Source organism: Entelurus aequoreus, linkage group LG21 (assembly GCF_033978785.1).
Source record: "Entelurus aequoreus isolate RoL-2023_Sb linkage group LG21, RoL_Eaeq_v1.1, whole genome shotgun sequence".
In the NCBI taxonomy this organism is placed as follows: Eukaryota; Metazoa; Chordata; class Actinopteri; order Syngnathiformes; family Syngnathidae; genus Entelurus; species Entelurus aequoreus.
In genome coordinates this window covers 26,789,210-26,810,834 of record NC_084751.1, presented here as the reverse complement: position 1 = coordinate 26,810,834, position 21,625 = coordinate 26,789,210, and the positions used below count along the sequence as shown (strand labels likewise).

Genomic DNA, 21,625 nt, shown 5'->3' with positions numbered 1-21,625 from the left:
TGGCTGCAACACATGCCCAAGTAGTTGGGAAAGGGCATGTTCACCACTGTGTTACATGGCCTTTCCTTTTAACAACACTCAGTAAATGTTTGGGAACTGAGTAGACACATTTTTTAAGCTTCTCAGGTGGAATTCTTTCCCATTCTTGCTTGATGTACAGCTTAAGTTGTTCAACAGTCCGGGGGTCTCCGTTGTGGTATTTTAGGCTTCATAATGCGCCACACATTTTCAATGGGAGACAGGTCTGGACTACAGGCAGGCCAGTCTAGTACCCGCACTCTTTTACTACGAAGCCACGTTGATGTAACACGTGGCTTGGCATTGTCTTGCTGAAATAAGCAGGGGCGTCCATGGTAACGTTGCTTGGATGGCAACATATGTTGCTCCAAAACCTGTATGTACCTTTCAGCATTAATGGCGCCTTCACAGATGTGTAAGTTACCCATGTCTTGGGCATTAATACACCCCCATACCATCACAGATGCTGGCTTTTACACTTTGCGCCTATAACAATCCGGATGGTTCTTCTCCTCTTTGGTCCGGAGGACACGACGTCCACAGTTTCCAAAAACAATTTGAATTGTGGACTTGTCAGACCACAGAACACTTTTCCACTTTGTATCAGTCCATCTTAGATGAACTCAGGCCCAGCGAAGCCGACGCCGTTTCTGGGTGTTGTTGATAAATGGTTTTCGCCTTGCATAGGAGAGTTTTAACTTGCACTTACAGATGTAGCGACCAACTGTAGTTACTGACAGTGGGTTTCTGAAGTGTTCCTGAGACCATGTGGTGATATCCTTTACACACTGATGTCGCTTGTTGATGCAGTACAGCCTGAGGGATCGAAGGTCACGGGCTTAGCTGCTTACGTGCAGTGATTTCTCCAGATTCTCTGAACCCTTTGATGATATTACGGACCGTAGATGGTGAAATCCCTAAATTCCTTGCAATAGCTGGTTGAGAAAGGTTTTTCTTAAACTGTTCAACAATTTGCTCACGCATTTGTTGACAAAGTGGTGACCCTCGCCCCATCCTTGTTTGTGAATGACTGAGCATTTCATGGAATCTACTTTTATACCCAATCATGGCACCCACCTGTTCCCAATTTGCCTGTTCACCTGTGGGATGTTCCAAATAAGTGTTTGATGAGCATTCCTCAACTTTATCAGTATTTATTTCCACCTTTCCCAACTTCTTTGTCACGTGTTGCTGGAATCAAATTCTAAAGTTAATGATTATTTGCAAAAAAAAAACGTTTATCAGTTTGAACATCAAATATGTTGTCTTTGTAGCATATTCAACTGAATATGGGTTGAAAATGATTTGCAAATCATTGTATTCCGTTTATATTTACATCTAACACAATTTCCCAACTCATATGGAAACGGCGTTTGAACATGAAAATAAAGAATGTGGGGTTTACAATATTAACTATGACCGATAAAACACTGAATATTGACATATGAACATCACACCCCCTCTCGATTGACATATATTACAATCAAGCAAAATGCAACAAAAACACAACAAACACAGAGAAATATGAACGCTAAGGGTAAAAAAAAAACCACCTACAATCTGATATATCACTAAGCTTTAGAACTTTGTTGTAAAAATCTCCTTCCGCGTCTGTCCCTGACACCCGCATTTCAGGCTGGCCGCTCTGGAAACACTCTGTGGAAACGCTCCCCACCCACACTGCTCGGTGCCTCGTCTGAGCTGCTGTGACTTAGATTACCATAGTAACTAAATAGATTACCATAGTAACTAGTATATTAAAGTTAAAGTTAAAGTACTACTGATAGTCACACACACTAGGTGAGGTGAAATTACCCTCTGCATTTGGCCCATACTCTTGCTCCACCCCATGGGAAGTGAGGGGAGCAGTGAGCAGCAGCGGTGGCCGCACTCTGGAATAATTTTGGTGATTGGTGATTTGGTGATATTATGCAAAAGCGTAGATTCCAACCATTGAAATAATTTGTATAGTTCAAGACTAACGGTAATTTCAAAACATCACTGCACAATATAATGGCAGCTACAGTTTCCATCTTAAAGATCTAAACAAATTATTTGGAAATGTCCTGCGGGCCGGATTGAAAAGCTTAACGGGCCGCATGCGGCCCCCGGGCCTTAATTTGCCCAGGTCTACCCTAGGGCAACAACGTTATTATATGTTTGATGAAATGTGATTATGTAGTGTATGTATGTATATATATGGACTTGTATACTCAGTGGCCTAGTGGTTAGAGTGTCCGCCCTGAGATCGGTAGGTTGTGAGTTCAAACCCCGGCCGAGTCATACCAAAGACTATAAAAATGGGACCCATAACCTCCCTGCTTGGCACTCAGCATCAAGGGTTGGAATCGGGGGTTAAATCACCAAAAATGATTCCCGGGCGCGGCCACTGCTGCTGCCCACTGCTCCCCTCACCTCCCAGGGGGTGAACAAGGGGATGGGTCAAATGCAGAGGACAAATTTCACCACACCTAGTGTGTGTGTGACAATCATTGGTACTTTAAGTTAACTTAACTTTAATATGTATATTCTTAATAGGCTCCAGCCCCCTGCTTCTCCGAGAGGGACAATTGGTAGAAAATGGATGGATGAATTTATTTTGTCAAGATTTACTGGGGTTAAGTTTTTGTTTTTATTGTTTTATTGTATATGATTGTATATTTTCTTCAAATCCTTAAGTTTTAAATATTTTATTATATTACATTTTTGTAATATGGCAAAAAAAAATAAAAAAATATGCACACTTTTAATATAACCTGTTGATTTTATTGCTCTGGATCATGTGTCCAAAAATTCCAATTTGTGTTTCACCAATAAAGTATGAAATAATGTAAATTTGACATCTTATCATAGGAAACACAGTATATTTGATTTATTGTGCACACAGGTGTGATGCCAGAATTCTAAATAATGGTGTCTGGCAGCCGTATGAATGGAAACGTTGCCCCAAATAGAAGCTGAAACGGTTGTAGCAGAGCTTTAGCAGACATGTTGCACCTTTTGCACTATGTTGTTGTGGCGTGTTCCGTTGGCCTCGTCCTCTCACTTGAGACACACACAGAAACAAGTGTCCTCTTACAACAGGAGCGATGTATTTTTACACCGTGTTGTTGCACAGCCTGCCCTCCTTCACCCAAGCGTGTGGTGCTGGCGGCTGAGCGATGCTGCACATGTACAAAGTGTGCAGGACAGTCGGCGTTCAAACACGAGATGCCAAAATGCTGCGAGAGACGAAGTATTATTAAGATCAATGATCTAATTATGAGACACAGTAGTAGGCAATGACCGTGACATCAGACCTTCACCAAGACCGGACAGTCTTAAACCGCTGGCTCATTAAAATATGCTCTACCTAAAAAAAATTGTTCAACTCCCTTCCCATAGGTGGCAGTAGGGATGGGTACCAAATTCTCTACTTTATAGGCACTACCGGATATCGATTTGCGTAAAATCAAACGGTGCCATATATTGATACCTTGGTTGCAAAGGATGTCACGTCCGGTTACAGACTCGCCACCGGCTCAAGCACTTGGCCGGGAAACAAGAAGTCTAGCATTCAGAGCAGACGCAGCCAAACTGCCTCGAGGTAATGTTGCAATTTTCCATGCCAAATGGGCAAAATGAAGGCGCTCAGAAGCACAGTAAGGCTTCACGTTTTAAAAGGCAATAGCTCGATGCTAGTTTGCATTGATTTTTGCTATTCACATACCGTATTTTTCGGATTATAAGTCGCAGTTTTTTTCTTAGTTTGGCCGGAGGTGCGATTTATACTCTGGAGCAATTTATGTGTGAAATTATTAACACATTACCGTAAAATATCAAATAATATTATTTCTCTCATTCACGTAAGGGACTAGGCCAGTGGTCGGCAACCCAAAATATTGAAAGAGCCATATTGGACCAAAAATACAAAAACAAATCTGCCTGGAGCCGCAAAAAATTAAAAGCCATATTACATGTGTCATGAGATATAAATTTATTTAAGAGGACTTAAAGGAAACTAAATGACCTCAAATATAGCTACAAATGAGGCATAATGATGCAATATGTACATATAGCTAGCCTAAATAGCATGTTAGCATCGATTAGCTTGCAGTCATGCAGTGACCAAATATGTCTGATTAGCATTCCACACAAGTCAATAACATCAACAAAACTCACCTTTGTACACTCATGCACAACATTAAAAGTGTGGTGGACAAAATGAGACAGAAAAAGAAGTGGCATAAAACACGTCCTAGAAAGTCGGAGAAAGTTATGTAAACAAACTATACGGTGAGTTCAAGGACCGCCAAAATTAGTAGGACAAAACGGCGCTAGCCAAATACTCGAATCAGTGAAGCGTGTTTAATATAAACAGTGTGATTTATAACAATTAGGGAGGTTTGTGTCATGTTTGTCCTCCTACAGAAACCATACTAAAACAAAAAATAGATTTTTTTCCCCTCATCTTTTTCCATTCTTCATACATTTTTGAAAAATCTCCAGAGAGCCACTAGGGCGGCGCTAAAGAGCCGCATGCGGCTCTAGAGCCGCGGGTTGCCGACCCCCGGACTAGGCGTATATCAGCAATCGTCACACACACACGTCAACCAATAAAAATTCGGCGGGGGCGGGTCATGGCAGAAGTGCATTGTGAAAAAAAAGATGCTACCTGCTACTACTTCCGTACCTATGAAAATTGATCATTTCAACATTGGCGGTAACTTATAAAAACTGAGATTAGCGATTAGGAGTGACAGATTGTTTGGTAAACATATAGCATGTTCTATATGTTATAGTTATTTGAATGACTCTTACCATAATATGTTACGTTAACATACCAGGCACGTTCTCAGTTGGTTATTTATGCCTCATATAACGTACACTTATTCAGCCTGTTGTTCACTATTCTTTATTTATTTTAAATTGCCTTTTTTTTTTGCCTTTCTTTCTTTAGTTTATTTCAAACATGAACACACTTACAGTATAATACATCAAACAGTTTCATATCATTTCACTTTACATCATGTCCGAATACTTTCCTCTTTGTGATGTTAAGTTCCTGTTATACGCTGTTATTTAGTGAATATCATTTAAAGATGTTGGTAAGTGAGTGAAAGGGTCCCCCAAATACAAACGTTTGTAAGCTAGAAGAAGCTTTTGACAGGGGATCCAGAGGACAGTATATACATGGAATGATGAAAAATGGTGGCAAGCACAAAAAAAACAACAACGCTTTATGATAAACACAAGATAATAGTACTAAAGTAAGCATACACATACATACATACATACATTCATTCAACCATGCAAAACCCAAATGTCTCATGTTTCAAATGTCTATTCTTAGTGTTGGATTTTATCAAATCAATTTCCCCCCAAAATGCGACTTATATATGTTTTTTTCCTTCTTTATTATGCATTTTCGGCCGGTGCGACTTATAATCGGAAAAATACGGTAATATCAATCAATCAATCAAAGTTTATTTATATAGCCCTAAATCACAAGTGTTTTAGGGGCTCTATAGGCAGGATTGAACGGCTCCCATAGGCTCCATTGTAAGCGGACTTTTGATCGAATTGATTTAATATTTAAAATGCATTAAAAAAAAAATCCACCGGTCGTCATGTCTTTCATAATGACTGGGAATGATAGGCAAAATTCCAAAAAAAAAGTGCAGTTCCCCTTTAAATTAAAAATATTTAGATTTTCTTTTTAACAAATTACATTTATTAACACATTTGAACACACAAGTACCAAAAATGTGTACTTTATCGATTCAAATGTGAAAGGTACCCATTCCTAGGTGGCATTAGTGCACATTACAAAGGACTGCCAACTGCCATTGATTGATTGATTGATTGATTGAGAAGTTTATTGACATCTTAAAAAATGTAATCAATGTAATGCTTTAAAAAGGCAAATGGATGGCACAAAAAGCCAAAAGGCTTGTTTTCATTGTGGTCCACACATTACACTCTCACGTGCTGGAATAGAATGGGCATCATATCCCTTGCGTGATTAAACAAAAAGAAGAAAACTGTCCATTTAGTTTGATATTTAGTCTTTGTGGAGAATGCATATATTATTAAAGGCCTACTGAAACCCACTACTACCGACCACGCAGTCTGATAGTTTATATATCAATGATGAAATCTTAACATTGCAACACATGCCAATACGGCCGGGTTAACTTATAAAGTGCAATTTTAAATTTCCCGGCAAACTTCCGGCTAAAAACGTTTCAATATGATGACGTTTGCGCGTGACGTCAACGGTTGAAGCGGAAGTATTCGGAGCCCATTGAATCCAATACAAAAAGCTCTGTTTTCATCTCAAAATTCCACAGTATTCTGGACATCTGTGTTGTTGAATCTTTTGCAATTTGTTTAGTGAACAATGAAGACTGCAAAGAAGAAAGTTGTAGGTGGGATCTGTGTATTAGCGGCTGGCTTCAGCAACACAACCAGGAGGACTTACTTGGATAGCAGACGCGCTCACCGACGCTAGCCGCCGACCACACGGATGATCGGGTGAAGTCCTTCGTCCTTCCGTCGATCGCTGCAACGCAGGTGAGCACGGGTGTTGATGAGCAGATGAGGGCTGGCTGGCGTAGGTGGAGCGCGAATGTTTTTATCATAGCTCTGTGAGGTCCCGTTGCTAAGTTAGCTTCAATGGCGTCGTTAGCAACAGCATTGTTAATCTTCACCAAGCTGGAAAGCATTAACCGTGTATTTACATGTCCATGGTTTAATAGTATTGTTGATTTTCTGTCTATCCTTCCAGTCAGGGATTTATTTCTTTTGTTTCTATATGCAGTAAAGCCCGATGCTATCACGTTAGCTCCGTAGCTAAAGTGTTTTGCCGATGTATTGTCTTGGAGATAAAAGTCACTGTGAATGTCCATTTCGCGTTCTCGACTCTCATTTTCAAGAGGATATAGCATCCGAGGTGGTTTAAAATACAAATCCGTGATCCACAATAGAAAAAGGAGAGGGTGTGGAATCCAATGAGCCAGCTTGTACCTAAGTTACGGTCAGAGCGAAAAAAGATACGTTCTGCACTGCACGCTAGTCCTTCACTTTCACGTTCGTCATCCCCGAATCTTTCATCCTCGCTCAAATTAATGGGGTAATCGTCGCTTTCTCGGTCCGAATCTCTCTCGCTGCTGGTGTAAACAATAGGAAAATGTGAGCAGCCCTTCCTCCGGTGTCGTCACGCTACTTCCGGTAGGGGCAAGGCTTTTTTTTATCAGAGACCAAAAGTTGCGAACTTTATCGTCGTTGTTCTCTACTAAATCCTTTCAGCAAAAATATGGCAATATCGCAAAATGATCAAGTATGACACATAGAATGGATCTGCTATCCCCGTTTAAATAAAACAATTTCATTTCAGTAAGCCTTTAAGAGTTATTTCTTTATGCATAGTCATGTTTAAAGCAGCTAATATTTTCTCATGTGTACTCTTTATGCTTGTATCTTATGTCCGCAAGTAAACTCTGTGCTTTACCTTGAAGGGTTGGAATGTGGTAGTATAGCATTATAGTATTAGAACAAAGAGGCTGTATTCCTCTCTGGGCAGGGTGGGGGCTGTTTTCGTATTCAATAAGTTGTCTCTTTCCGTTTGGCTTTCAGACCTCTTCTAGATGCTGGTATTAGCGCATTTGTAAGGACTGGTCTCCTCAAGCTTTAGTAAAACTTGATAATGTTCCTATTCTGTCTTGATGGTCCTTCTTACTCAACATATATGTCATCTGAAAGAACTTGGGATTGACCAGTGACTTGACAGTTGTCTTTTTTCTCCCCCAGTGTGGGCAGTAATGGTGAAAATAGAAAGTTCTGGAATATAGTTCCACTCCAGTCCTGTAAGTAATGCACAATATACAAAGTAGGTGCTAACTTCCACAGACAGCATGTTGTTTTTAAAACTGGTTCTCTATCTGCTGAATAAAATGGGTCATTACTACCCCATTAATACTGTGCATTTCTTAAACAACAGGTGATCATAACAATACCCCAATAGCTAGCAAGCTAACCAAGAAGCTTGTTAGCTAACTAATGTGTGCAGAGATCGTTTTATTCGGGAAATTACTGAACTTTTGAAAGCTTACGTAACAAAACCATGAAGCAGTAGGCTTAATTGCTTTAATTGTGTGTTCTTGATGTCTCTATTTATTTACGTTTCCATTTCAGGAGTACGTAGGGCTTCTCAATCAGCGCGGTTAAAACAAAGCCAGCTGCTACTGTGAGCACCAGGTGTCCCAGGAACAGGTACATCTAAAAAGCACAAATGTAGGGTAAATTGTCAATTAAAAGTCAAGTTATTGGAAGTACCAAAGTAATGAAGAACTTACAAAGTTGAGGTCTGTGTAGTGGATGGGCGTCTCTTGTAGACCGATATAGAGGAGGATGAAGACGGGATGTACCAAGTAGCACGCAAAACTGATGTTGGCGAGCGGAACCCAGCCACCAAACGATAAGACACTACAGATTATACCTAATGAAGGATAGGGAAAACAAGAAAAAAATAGCTTATGGACAGTTGTTTTAAAGACAAAAGCAAAATTAGCTAAAAAAAATTAAACGTTTGTATGGTAACGTCATTATGAAAATACTCTATTGTTAGCGTGCTAACAAAGAATCAGTTAGTTACATGAAGATAAGTAAGGTAATCCAGGATTTTTAGGTTGGAACATATCAATTAGCTAGAATACCCCGAACGGGACAAGCGGTAGAAAATGTATCATTAAAGGATAGCAGGCTAACTGTAGCATGTTGCCATAGAAAAACTTAGCATACATGCAAGTATCAAAATCCATTATTTTAGGTTTAAATGATTAAGATGAGGTAAAATAGAAGTATAAACCAGAAGCATGCTGTTAAAAATGAGTACATTTGAATTTTTGTGTCGAGGATGATGATGAATAGAATTACACTGTAAAAAAAAATCCTATTTTTATGGTTAATTTACTCTAAATTTCTACTGTAATTTTTCTATTTTTTTAAAATAGTTAATAAAACTGTAGAATTGAAGACATTATCTGTAAATAAACAATCCGCCTGTTATTTTAAGTAATATGCCAGTAATGACAAACTATCTATATTTCTATTTTTTTTACAGAAAAATACCAAATTAATTATACATAGCATTTTCTGTTTTCTTAAATTACTTTCAAATTCATGTAAAATTACAGTAATTATCTTTCATTAAATATGTAGCTTGTTACGTCATACTGGCCAACCTTGAGACCTCCGATACCGGGAGGTGGGGGGTGGGGTGGGGGGCGTGTTCGGGGGAGGGGCGGGGGCGTGGTTGGAGGCGTGGTTAAGGGTTTGGTTAATAGGGGAGTATATTTACAGCTAGAATTCACCAACTCAAGTAGTTCATATATATATATATATATATATATATATATGTATGAAATACTTCACTTTCAGTGAATTCTAGCTATATATTTTTTATTTCATTTTATTATACATATAAATAAAATAAATACTTGAATTTCAGTGTTCCGGGGGCTATCCAGTAGATGGCAGTATTGTCCTGTTTAACTTCTCTGTTCATGACTCGGCCACCGTGTTCAATGGAGAAGTCTGTTCTACTAAATGTACAGGCAACATAATTACATACCCCTTCCCCTTCGAACTGTCCTGGATGAACTGAAATTCTTGTTTCCATTCGTTTTGGAACTTGCAAGCATATTTCTTCATCTTGCTCGTCGACGGCGTCACCATGTCTGTAACTTCCTCGTTCTTCTGCTTCGTCTCCTTGTTGTGTGCGCAGTTGTGCACTCTACTCTCCAAAAGCCGTAGATGTTATGACGTCATTGGGCAGGCAAGCTGTTTATATTGTGGGAAAGCGGACGTGAGAACAGGCTGTCTCCACTCAGGTCCGCATGGAGCTGGAGGGGGCGTGGCCTCCAGCTCCGGCTGAATACCGGGAGTTTGTCGGGAGAAAATTTCTGCCGGGAGGTTATCGGGAGAGGCGCTGAATACCGGGAGTCTCCCGCTAAAAACGGGAGGGTTGGTAAGTATGTGTTACGTATATAAAAGTCTACGTTCATACTAACAATCTAACACAGGGGTGTCAAACTCAAATACAGAGTGACCAAAATTTAAAACTGAACAAAGCCGCGGGCCAAGGTTGAACAAATGAACCTTTAACGTACTCTACGAGCTATCGTCACGTCCGCTTTTCATCCATTCTAACATTGTTCAGACCCAGTCACAAGATATGTGCGGCTTCTGTACGCACACACGAGCGAATGCAACACATACTTCATCAACAGCGATACAGGTTACACTGAGGGTGCCAGTATAAAAAACTTTAACACTGTTAGAAATATACGCCACACTGTGAATCCACACCAAACAAGAATGACAAACACATTTCGGGAGAACATCCGCACCGTAACACGACATAAACACAACAGAAAAAATACCCAGAATCCTTTCCAGCACTAACTCTTCCGGGACGCTACAAAATACACCCCCGCTACCACCAAACCTCCCCCTCCACACACACACACACACCTTGTAGCGTCCCAGAACAGTTAGTGCTGCAAAGGGTTCTGGTTTGGTGTGGATTCACAGTGTGGCATATATTTCTAACAGTGTTAAAGTTTTTTATTCGGCTACCCTGAGTGTAACTTGTATTAAATCATTGCATCAAGAACGAACTTGCTACCTGTGATGAAACTGCCACCCTTGACACAGTCATTGACTTGGTCATTTGTTTTGACGACGGAATTTGCGAGTGTGATAGAGAAGACGCTAAGGAAGATAGCCAATACCTTACATCTTCACCGAAGGGAGCAATATCGACAGAGGCAGGAGTCAAACCTTTTGTTTTCGCCCTCTTTTTGTGCGCTTGTGAGTGTTTACTTATCCTTTTCCATCCTTTGTAAATGAGTTACTGTGTATAACAATTTCCCTTGTGGATCATTAAAGTTTGTCTAAGTCTAAGTCGACAACGGTTCCATAAACTCCTCCCGGGGGCATCGTTACCTGTGGCAAGACTCTATAGTATGTAGGTTCGCAACAGTCCGCGTTAGGTGACAATTGTTCCTTGCTCTCACGCCAGGTCTCATTCACCCATCTTCCTCTCCATTGGGGGACCTTTTTCTTTTTTCCGTTGAGAAATAAGATAAATCTTTGCGGCCCTGTGTTGACTATCGTGTTATAAATGACATAACTGCGAATAATAGTGATTTTTCACTCAATTAGACTTATGCAACGCTGATCACTAGGTGTTAATTAAGGAGGGGAGTATGAGTGGAAGACCGCTTTTATGGGGCATTTTGAATATTTAGTTATGCCTTTTGGCCTCACTAATGCGCCCACGGTTTTTCTAAAATCTAATTAACTACGTACTCAGGGAAATGATCAACCATTTCTGATTCTTGTACCTTGGTGACATTCCTATCTTTTCTAGAAATCTCCAAGAACATGTCAACCACGTCCGTTTCATCTTACAGAGGTGATTGGAGAATCGGCCATATGTCAAAGCTGAGAAGTGCAAATTTCACTCCCTATTGGTGTCGTTTCTGGGGTTCATCATGGAGAAGGGTCATCTCAAACCTGAAACAGCCAAAATCCAGGCAATGGTCGATAGGCCATCTCCCACATCAAGGAAGCACTTGCAAAGGTTGTTGGTTTTCACTAACTTCTATAGGTGATTTATCCGCAACTTTAGCAGCAGAGTTGAACCAGCCTCCCAGCGGGTGAAAGAAACTATGGTGTGAGGAATAAGAGCTACTGGCCATTGTTCTCGAGCTACAGGATAGGAGGCGACTGCGACGCCAATCCTGGCCATCACAGATTGTAAAAACTTGGCAAATACAAACGTATAAGGACTTTTCAAAGACTCCCGCCAAGCACGTTGGTCACTGTTTCTTACACGCTTCAACTTCTCTATTACATACAGAACTTGCTCCTGCAACAACAAACCTGATGCACTCTCCAGAGTTTACAGTTCTGCCCCTGAGGAAACTACTCAAGAGAACATAATACCTGTTGCTCAAGTGATAGGAACACGCCAATGGGAGGTGGAGAGAAGCGTGTCTGATGCCGCCTCCGAGACCAAGGTCCCCGACAATGTTTCTGCAGGCAAGCTATTTGTACTTAATGAACTGAGATTTGAAGTCCTGCAGTGGGGACACGCGTTGAAGTTGAAGGTGTGAGGCGCACTCTGTTTTTAGTACACAGAGGTTCTGGTGACCGGCAATGGAATGAAACATCAAAGACTTTGTGACTTTTAGGGCAGGGGAGTTCAGTATCTGGTCGACTGGTAAGGGTACGGTCCTGAAGAGCGCTCCTGGGTGTCCAACTCCTGTATCTTTGAACCATCCCTTCTGCGCGACTTCCACTCTCTCCATCCTGAAAAAACAGGTAGGCCGCAGTCTGCTTTTAGTTGCAGTACCTGGTTTCTGCAGGTCAGGGGGCGGAGCCACCTTCTCGCCCACCTGAATTCTATTTCTTTCTGACTACTTAAGATCTACAGTCTATTCACTTGGAGCCAGTAGATTCCTAATGGTTCGCCCTTCCAGTCTTGTTCATCTCCTCTGCTTTGGGTCCACTCACGCTTCTCGTTTCCTGTGGCTCTGTCCCGGCGCTGCCATGTAGTATTAACTGTTTCTTCATCCCACCTTCTGTGTGCATTTTCGTTTTTTCACACATTTTGTGTGCATCCTTAGTTATTTTTCCTCACTCCATTTTGAGTGCACTTTTTGTAATTATGTTTATTATTTCCTCTCTGTGTTGGGGTACAAGTACAAGTATATCTAAGTATTTGTCAAAACACATGAAGCTGGGATGAAAGATGTGGCCGGGAGGACAATTTGTTCTGTAAATAAATAGTGATACTTCCCGCTCTTCCGCGCTGTAGGAAATTACGGTGTACACCACACACAATCATTGGAAAAACTTAAAAACATTTTGTTGCGCTCCACTCCTTCTGACTGCGACCTAGCCAAAACCAAGGGTTGTGTACCGAATCAATAGGCCCATTTTGGGTCCTTTTTGGTAATGTCGACACCATGGTAACACGAAATATTCCAAAATATAGGGCTGTAGCCACCATCAAGACCTTTCCAACAAAGTGAGATATACATACCTCCATATCCCTCCTCGCAGGCCAGGATGATCCAGGTGATAGCCAGAGCCCAGACTGGTCTGTGCAGTCCCTGGTAGAGCGCCTGTGGCACAGAAGGGTGAGCCGAGTTCCCCTTGAGGGCGTAAGCCGAGCCAATCAATACTGCCAAGATTGACAGACAACACAACCAACCCAGCACTGCCTGCCACTGGAGCGATAACGCAACAACACAAGCATGTTAGTGTTACTGCATTATATTTTGCATAACTGTGATATATAGTAGCAAGATAATAATTACCTTGTGCTTTAACAGTTGGCCTTTTCTACTGGTTAAGTATATTCCCGTTAAGATTCCTATCAAAAATGGTCCATATCTGGTGTGAGGTTTTACATAATAATACAAGACGTAATTCTCCGATGTCCTGCAAACAAGATCAATACATTAAAAAAATTAAATAAATAAAAGTTTAATATTTGCATGTTTCTACTAAATATTAAATTAAAAAGATCTTTATACATAAAAAGTCCAAAAAAAATTGTACGTAAAACATTATTAAGTATAGGGCCTTATACTTAGGTAAAGTCATGCTAGGAGTGTAAAGTCATAATGATGAATAAGCGAATAATGAATAAAGTCATGACATTAATAGAATTAAATTTTTACTTTTTTCTTTGTAATGTTTCCAATATATTCTCTTGAAACTGTTTTTCTTGAAATATTGCCACTTTGTTCTCAACATATTACTATCCATCCATCCATCCATTTTCTACCGCTTGTCCCTTTTGGGGTCGCGGGGGGTGCTGGCGATTATTTTATTTATTTTTTTAAAATGTTGACTTTTTCTAAAATTATGACTATGTAATATTATGACATTATTCTCGCAAAATGATGATTGTAAAATGACTTTTCCTCGTAGCTTTTATATTTATACGCATATTTTCTTTTCTATATTTTGTTTATTTGTGGCCCTATTTCAGCTTGTTAACTTTTTCCTAGAATGTATTAACATTGTTATTTTGAATGTATTACTTTTTATTTGAAATATTACAACTTTAGTCTTTAGTCAAAATATAAATAACTTTTTTCCTCAAAATTTGTCAATTTTCTTTGAAAACTATGATTATTTTGTAACCTTACAATTTTGTCAATTTTTCTTTTAGAGTGCGACCATGATACCCTTTTTACAAGTCATGACTTTATTTATTGCCACTTTTAATTTTTTTCAACATTTCTAAAAGGTAGCATTTTTTTCTTGTAATACTTTATTCACTTAAAATGTTGTCCTTTTATTTAAAATTATGACTTAATTCTTTAGACATAACAATTTTTTCCTTTACCTGTTCAACAATTTTTTGTCGTAAAATTAACTTTTTATTCCAATGATATTACTTTATTTTCATTATTATTGTAAAATTTCAATGTCACTCTAAAATTACAATTTCCATCCATCCATCCATTTTCTACCGCTTGTCCCTTTTGGGGTCACGGGGGTTGTAAATTTACATATTTTTCAAATTACTTTTTTTTACATTTACTCTTCAATGCGACCTTACTGACTATATTTATAACTTTCCCTTTATATATGGTTGACTCCAAAGCAATTGCAGTTTGAGGTCTCACAGTGTAGAAGGCTGGAAGACGGGGAGTCGCAGGAGTCCAGTTACAACAGAACTAGCCAACATGGTCGTCAACAGGAGGCCTCCTGCCACGACTGCAAAAACACATCTGTTCCTGGTGGAATATGCAATGAGGCCATTGAGCAAATAGGTCTATATACGTCTAGACATTATAACATGTGGACTTACATTCTGTAAAAATATACCAGTAGAGGAGTGGTGGCATAACACTGGAAGTCCAAAGAGAGGTACCACGTCCAAGGAACACACTGGGAGGATATCGGGTCTAATATAAACAACTATTGAAATACGAAAGTAAATATGAATAACTTACTATCTCATGGACTGGTAGTAGATTGCTAATCAACAGCAAGTTCCCCCACCAGTATGTTTTACAATCCATCACGTTGTCTATGAATGGAAACCAGTAAGGACCCCAGTGGACCACAGAGATAAGGCCAATGGTGAGACACATTATGAAGAGATGCAGCGGCTGGATTCTGTCACAGAGATGAACAAAAACAATTGGTGTGTTCTGTTCTTGTAAAAATAAACTGTTCATGCACTTGGCAGAGAGATAACCTTTTCAACCTCCTGAATAGGTAGCCCAACACCAGACCCGGACTCAGTTTGTCTTCAGCTCTTTGTATCGAGTTAAGTAGGGACCTGGCGCTAAGTAGACCCCTGAAATACAGGCACTGCTTTAGAGGTAATGTAGATTTAAGCATGTCAATAAGTCGGAAATAGTCTACTTGGCGTTTACGAGGGTCGATGGTCCAGTAAAACGGTCGCATAAGGTAGTATTTGGTTTGTTTGTGCATCGATAATTCATCAGTAGTCCTGACAGCAATCATAATCTTACCAGATAACGTCATGTAGAGATTGATTGATTGATTGATTGATTGATTGAAACTTTTATTAGTAGATTGCACAGTGAAGTACATATTGTGTACAATTGACCACTAAATGGTAACACCCGAATAAGTTTTTCAACTTGTTTAAGTCGGGGTCCACTTAAATTGATGCATGATACAGATCACGGTAAAGTAGCTGGTTTGTAGGAATGTAGAATTCATAGAATTTCCGACTTCAACAATTTTTGGCGTAGAAGATACAGTAAATCTTACCCCAGCAGAAGGAATGTGTCTACTGCCAGAAAAACTGGTCCGCTGAGAGAAAACACATACAGAGGGCTTCTTTCGACTGTTTTCTTCCAGTCTTTGTAGTTATCTGCAGATTATAGTTTCAAATAAATGATACAATTGTCATTTGGAAAGGTGTAGCTTGGTCGTACCAAGGTTATTTATCACAGGGAACTGCGCGGAATGGCCGCACATGATCCATAACAGGCTGAGAACACGGATGCCATTCAAGGAGGAGTAGCCGCCTTCGGGGACCCTTGTGGAGGAAGTGCTGAAGATGCCTCGACTGGTCGTCTGAAGGGAGAAGGCCTTCAAACATTGGTAGAAGCAGCTTTGAGAAAAATACGAAGAGCCACGACTGATGCTGTCTGTGGAACAGATTTAGCAAAAAATACAAAATGTTTTTTTTTGTTGCCACATTGTAAGAAATGTGGCCAGTTGTGTAAAACAACAAACATTCAATGTATGTGAAGTCCAAAGAAATTGGAAATGGTCAATTGAAGAACCCATTATTTTATATTTACCAGTTTCCTCAATTGGGCAACCATTTATCTCTCCACCCGTAGAACCATTATACTTCGGAGTCCCGTACATATCGATGTCAGTGTTTAAACTTGTGGACTCTTCACTCGGCGTGACGGCTCTGTTCCTTTGCCATCTAATTGTTGCTGTGAACAGGGTTGCTGCGAGGGGAACCACTATCAATAGGCAACACACAAACCTATGGGAGAGACAGTCATCGGTTTAGTGGGTTAACATTTACAATGAACAGTAAAACATTTGATAGGATGTCTCACAGGCACGTAACATCTGCTGCATCAGAAGTAACCGTCTTTGACAAGCAATGTGTCATGATCAACTCCTGGGTAGAATCGTTGACCAAAATAGAAGGTAAAGGAGGAATGAGGGACTTGTGGCCATACTTGAAAGTATCTGTTTAAATAAAGCAGCAGATCTATTGGACTGACTGTGCACAATTGTTATGAACGCAAAACACTTTAAAATCACTGACCGTACAGAACCAACGTTTGTACCTCCTCTTCGTCACAAGAATCAGGAACACAAATACCAACAAAATACTGGATTGTTCCCTGTGAAAGTAAAACAAGATTGTTTTTTTTCCAATTTATTTTGAATGGTTGCCTGTGCAGTTGCAATTATTGTCCTTACCTGCAAGAGGAAGACTTGACAGTACTGTCCCGAAAAGGTGGGGCTATGGGCAGAGCGACACTGCTGCAGCAAGCCCGGCTGGTTGGCAGAACCTCCTTCAACATTACTGCCCATCTTTCCAAAAGCATCATACACTGAAAATACACAACATCATAAAGTCATACCAAAGACTATAAAAATGGGACCCATTACCTCCCTGCGTGGCACTCAGCATCAAGGGTTGGAATTGGGGGTTAAATTCCCAAAAATGATTCCCGGGCGCGGCCACCGCTGCTGCTCACTGCTCCCCTCACCTCCCAGGAGGTGATCAAGGGTGATGGGTCAAATATAGAGAATAATTTTGCCACACCTAGTGTGTGTGTGACAATCATTGGTTCTTTAACTTTAAAATTAAACACTATTTGCGCACATTAATCATCGTTTCTTTTGCTGCATTTCGTTTTTCCACGTAATCCCCGTTTACTTTTATCATACGCCAAACTCTTAAATTCTCTCCCTGAGTGTTCCATTTTCACCAGCGCACACACACACACTCAGCAGCACACACACACGAGCACGCGTAAGCACTCCCGCACACACACGAGCACGCGTAAGCACTCCCGCACACACACACTCACACACACACACTCACACACACACACTCAGCAGCACACACACACACAAGCACGCGTAAGCACTCCCGCACACACACACGAGCACGCGTAAGCACTCCCGCACACACACACACACACACACACACACACACTCACACATACACACTCAGCAGCACACACACACACAAGCACGCGTAAGCACTCCCGCACACACACACGAGCACGCGTAAGCACTCCCGCACACACACACACACACACACACACACACACACACACACACACACACACACACACACACACACACACACACACACACTCAGCAGCACACACACACACGAGCACGCGTAAGCACTCCCGCTCACACACACTCACACTCAGCAGCACACTCTCTGCGTTTCACTTTACCATAAAACTTCCAGTTACTTTTTTTTATTTATTTTTTTTATTTTATTTCAACTTATGAGATTTATTGTGGTGTTTTTGTCGTTCACAGTATGAACATCACAAGCTTCGGTCCTTTGTTGTGCGCAAATAGTATTTAATTTTAAAGTTAAAGAAAACTAAATTGGCCCTAGTGTGTGAATGTGAGTGTGAATGTTGTCTGTCTATCTGTGTTGGCCCTGCGATGAGGTGGCGACTTGTCCAGAGTGTACCCCGCCTTCCGCCCGATTGTAGCTGAGATAGGCTCCAGCGCCCCCCCCGCGACCCCGAAGGGAATAAGCGGTAGGAAATGGATGGATGGATGGATACACAACATCATAACTGTAACAGATATAAACACAAAGGTAACAGATAATCAATTTAATAATATGTATTTGGCTCCAGCACCCACCTCGACCCCCAAAAGGGACAAGAGGTAGGAAATGGATGGATGGATGGTATTTGGATCATTAGTATTAGTAGATAACAGTACAGTTGGCGTCATTTATTTTCTATTGGAAAGTGCTTTGTCACCACCTACTGGCCATTATAGTAAGTGCAGCTGTGGAGCTACAGTAATTTAAATGACCCAAAAGTTATCGCTCTAAGATATCTTTTACCGCAGTTGGTTAGATATATGGTAAATAACATTATTACTTTTTTTTTTTTTTTAAATGCGTGAGTTTAAGCTGTTGAACAAATTATTTGAAGACAAGGTAACAGGACAAAAATGTCAAAGTAGGATGTGGGTTAGTTAGTTTAAACTATCGATTTGATATATTTGCCCTAAATATGCGCACATATTATTGTGTACGCTAGAAACTGAGGGTGTGTTTGTTTATAACACCTGCATAGCTTACAAGCAAATCATGTGTACACCTAGCATTATAAACCAGCATGAACTGTTCATTCGGTGTTTAAAACAAACATCCCTTTAATTAAACCCAGAAAATGGCGCCAGTTTAACTGTAGTGACGGCTGTTAGATAGTGAAACATTTACAAACATGCAATGGTAAAGGTGTGTATAAACGTTTATAACGACTGTAATGTAGTAAAATGTTTATATTAACCATTGGAAAATAGTATCTTTCAGCTGCCACTGTTTGACAACGTGAAAACGAACGACTTCTTCCCAACGAAGAAACCCATTGAATTGACGTGAGTAAAGCACACCATGTCTGCATTTCTATGTATTGAAATGTTTGTTGTGCCTAATGGAAAAATGAAGAAATGAACAAATTAAAAAGATGGTTTGACAAAAATATCACTATCTTTGAATGTCTGTAAAACTAAAATAATGCTTTTTGGTAACAGTAGAGGAGAAAGTCAAACACAAATACAAATAAACGGAATATAAATTGAAAGAGTAAATGAAACCAAATTTGTAGGTAAAATGATTGATGATAAATTGAACTGGAAATCTCATGTAAAAAATATACAACATAAAGTAGCAAGAAACACATCAATAATGAATAAAGCAAAATATGTTCTAGACCAGTGGTTCTTAACCTTGTTGGAGGTACCGAACCCCGCATTCACCGAACCCTTCTTTAGTGAAAAATAAAAAAAATTCAAATTCAAGACAAAGTTATGTTTTTGGTAACACTTTAGTATGGGTAACATATTCTAAGTAACAAATACTTAATTTAGAGTTATTTGGACACTAGGGGAACATATTCTAAGTAATAAAGACTTAATTTAGAGTTATTTGGTTAGGGTTAGGGTCAGGGTTAGAGGTTTAGGGTTATAATAAGGCCATGCCGGATAAGGCATTAATAAATACTTAATAATGACTAGTTAAGAGCCAATATGTTACTAATTTGCATGTTAATAAGCAACTAATTAATGGTGAATATGTTCCCCATACTTAAAGAGTTACCATGTTTTTTTTACTGGTGCATAAAATGAACCGTGCATGAACATCAACTTGTTCAAACAACAAAACGGTGCATAAACTCACAACAAATTACACACCTGCAAATCAGTCAGCTGTTGGCGTATCCTTAATACGCCGATAGGGAGAAGTTTGTATTTGCACGATGAGTCGGGTGTGTTTTGACCTCCGCCGAACCCCTGGATTTGATCGAACCCAGGTTAAGAACCACTGTTCTAGACCAAAAATCCCTCCATATTCTCTACTGCTTGCTAGTGTTACCATATCTGAGTTATTGTGTAGAAATATGGGGAAATAACTACAAAAGTACACTTCATTCATTAACGGTGTTACAAAAAGATCAGTTAGAATAATACATAATTTTGGATATAGAGAACATACGAGCCCTTTATTTATTGAATAAAAAATACTGAAATTCCACAACATAGTGAATTTGCAAACAGCTAAAATTATACACAAAACAAACTACAATCTGCTACCCAAGAATATACAACAATTCTTCTCAACAAAAGAGGAGAAATATATACTTAGAGAAAAATGTAATTTAAAACATTTGTATGCACGTACAACACTTAAGACCTTCATTATATCAGTATGTGGAATTAAATTATGGAATGGATTAAGCAAAGAAATCAAACAATGTACTACTATGATCCACTTCAAGAAACTCTTCAAACTTAAAGTGTTTACAAAGTACAATGAAAAGGAACCATGATAAACATTCTGATTTTATCTCATCCATCCATTCATTTTCAAGATAATCTTACTCATCTCACCATGTGAAATATAACTAACTTACTTCACCAATTATTATTTATTTATTTATTTTTATTGTTATTTCTTATGGAGTATATTGTGAATAAATTGAGAACAGGAAGTGAACAGAAGTTTTAGCAACTGCTTCTTTCTACTCCTTTTCAAACATGTTTAATGGAGAAAATGGAAATTGTGATGTATCATGTTCGAAATAAAGTCAAACTCAACTCAACTCAACTATGGAATATTTCTATAAGAAATGACCCACGTACAACACAAAGGTACATTGACTTTACAAAATAATGGTCATGACTTACTGACAACTGCATATTCCTTAGGCTTGTCCTGGTTTATTTCTCTCAGGAAAGTATTGGTATCCATCATACATTGTTTTGACACTGCCAAGGCATGTGTTCTATTCAAAAATGTACTTAAACTTGCCAAAAGACACAACTTCACCCAACCCAGCGCCATTATAGAAGTGACTACATCTTTTTTAGGGGAGAGGGGATTTAAATAACACTGGCAACGCTTGGCAACTGTGATGAATTTTTCACACCTGCTTTTCTACACCAGGTGTGAAAAGGTTTGGTTACACAAGAACTAATCAACAAAAACACAGATCCAGGGTGTTGTTACGCCCTTATGGAATCAGCACAATTAGAAGGCAAGGCGGACAAGAATAACCCCATTTGTTACTTAGCATTAAGTTCCTTATTCTTATTAGGACAAAATACATACTTGGTTTTAATTTAACATTAACTGGATTTGTGAAAGAACGTTAAATGCTTCACAGTAATATTAGCATGATGATTTCTCACTGCCAAGAAAGCTTATGTTAAATGCAGGATTAAAACACGAGCTAAACATAGTATTTCTATTGTACTAGATTAGAGTATGTTATTCTAAATTCTCAAAGCATTCAATCGATCACAACTG

General features: G+C 39.5%; 1 protein-coding gene and 1 long non-coding RNA gene across 3 annotated transcripts in view; one reads left to right on the top strand and one right to left on the bottom strand.

The window, feature by feature from the left end:
* Positions 1 to 8,133: 8,133 nt before the first annotated feature.
* oacyl (O-acyltransferase like) lies at positions 8,134 to 21,205 on the bottom strand. Of its 2 annotated transcripts, none has more exons than XM_062031308.1 (15): positions 21,004 to 21,205; positions 17,023 to 17,156; positions 16,865 to 16,943; positions 16,650 to 16,785; positions 16,377 to 16,573; positions 16,005 to 16,220; positions 15,838 to 15,940; positions 15,293 to 15,394; positions 15,045 to 15,210; positions 14,900 to 14,979; positions 14,715 to 14,825; positions 13,392 to 13,515; positions 13,115 to 13,301; positions 8,355 to 8,497; positions 8,134 to 8,277 (listed from the first exon to the last, which is right to left on the bottom strand). In XM_062031308.1, exons 1-15 carry the CDS (start codon positions 21,158 to 21,160, stop codon positions 8,173 to 8,175), a joined length of 2,040 nt encoding a protein of 679 aa, XP_061887292.1. In that variant the 5' UTR covers positions 21,161 to 21,205; the 3' UTR covers positions 8,134 to 8,172. The 2 variants fall into 2 exon arrangements, with proteins under 2 accessions (XP_061887292.1, XP_061887293.1); XM_062031309.1 differs by having other exon boundaries at positions 14,715 to 14,819.
* Positions 18,762 to 21,625, top strand: part of LOC133638563 (uncharacterized) — a 33,706-nt gene continuing 30,842 nt past the window's right edge. The window contains exons 1-2 of the long non-coding RNA XR_009823647.1: positions 18,762 to 19,054; positions 19,120 to 19,194. This is a non-coding gene — a long non-coding RNA (uncharacterized LOC133638563). The remainder of the gene's footprint in view (positions 19,055 to 19,119; positions 19,195 to 21,625) is intronic.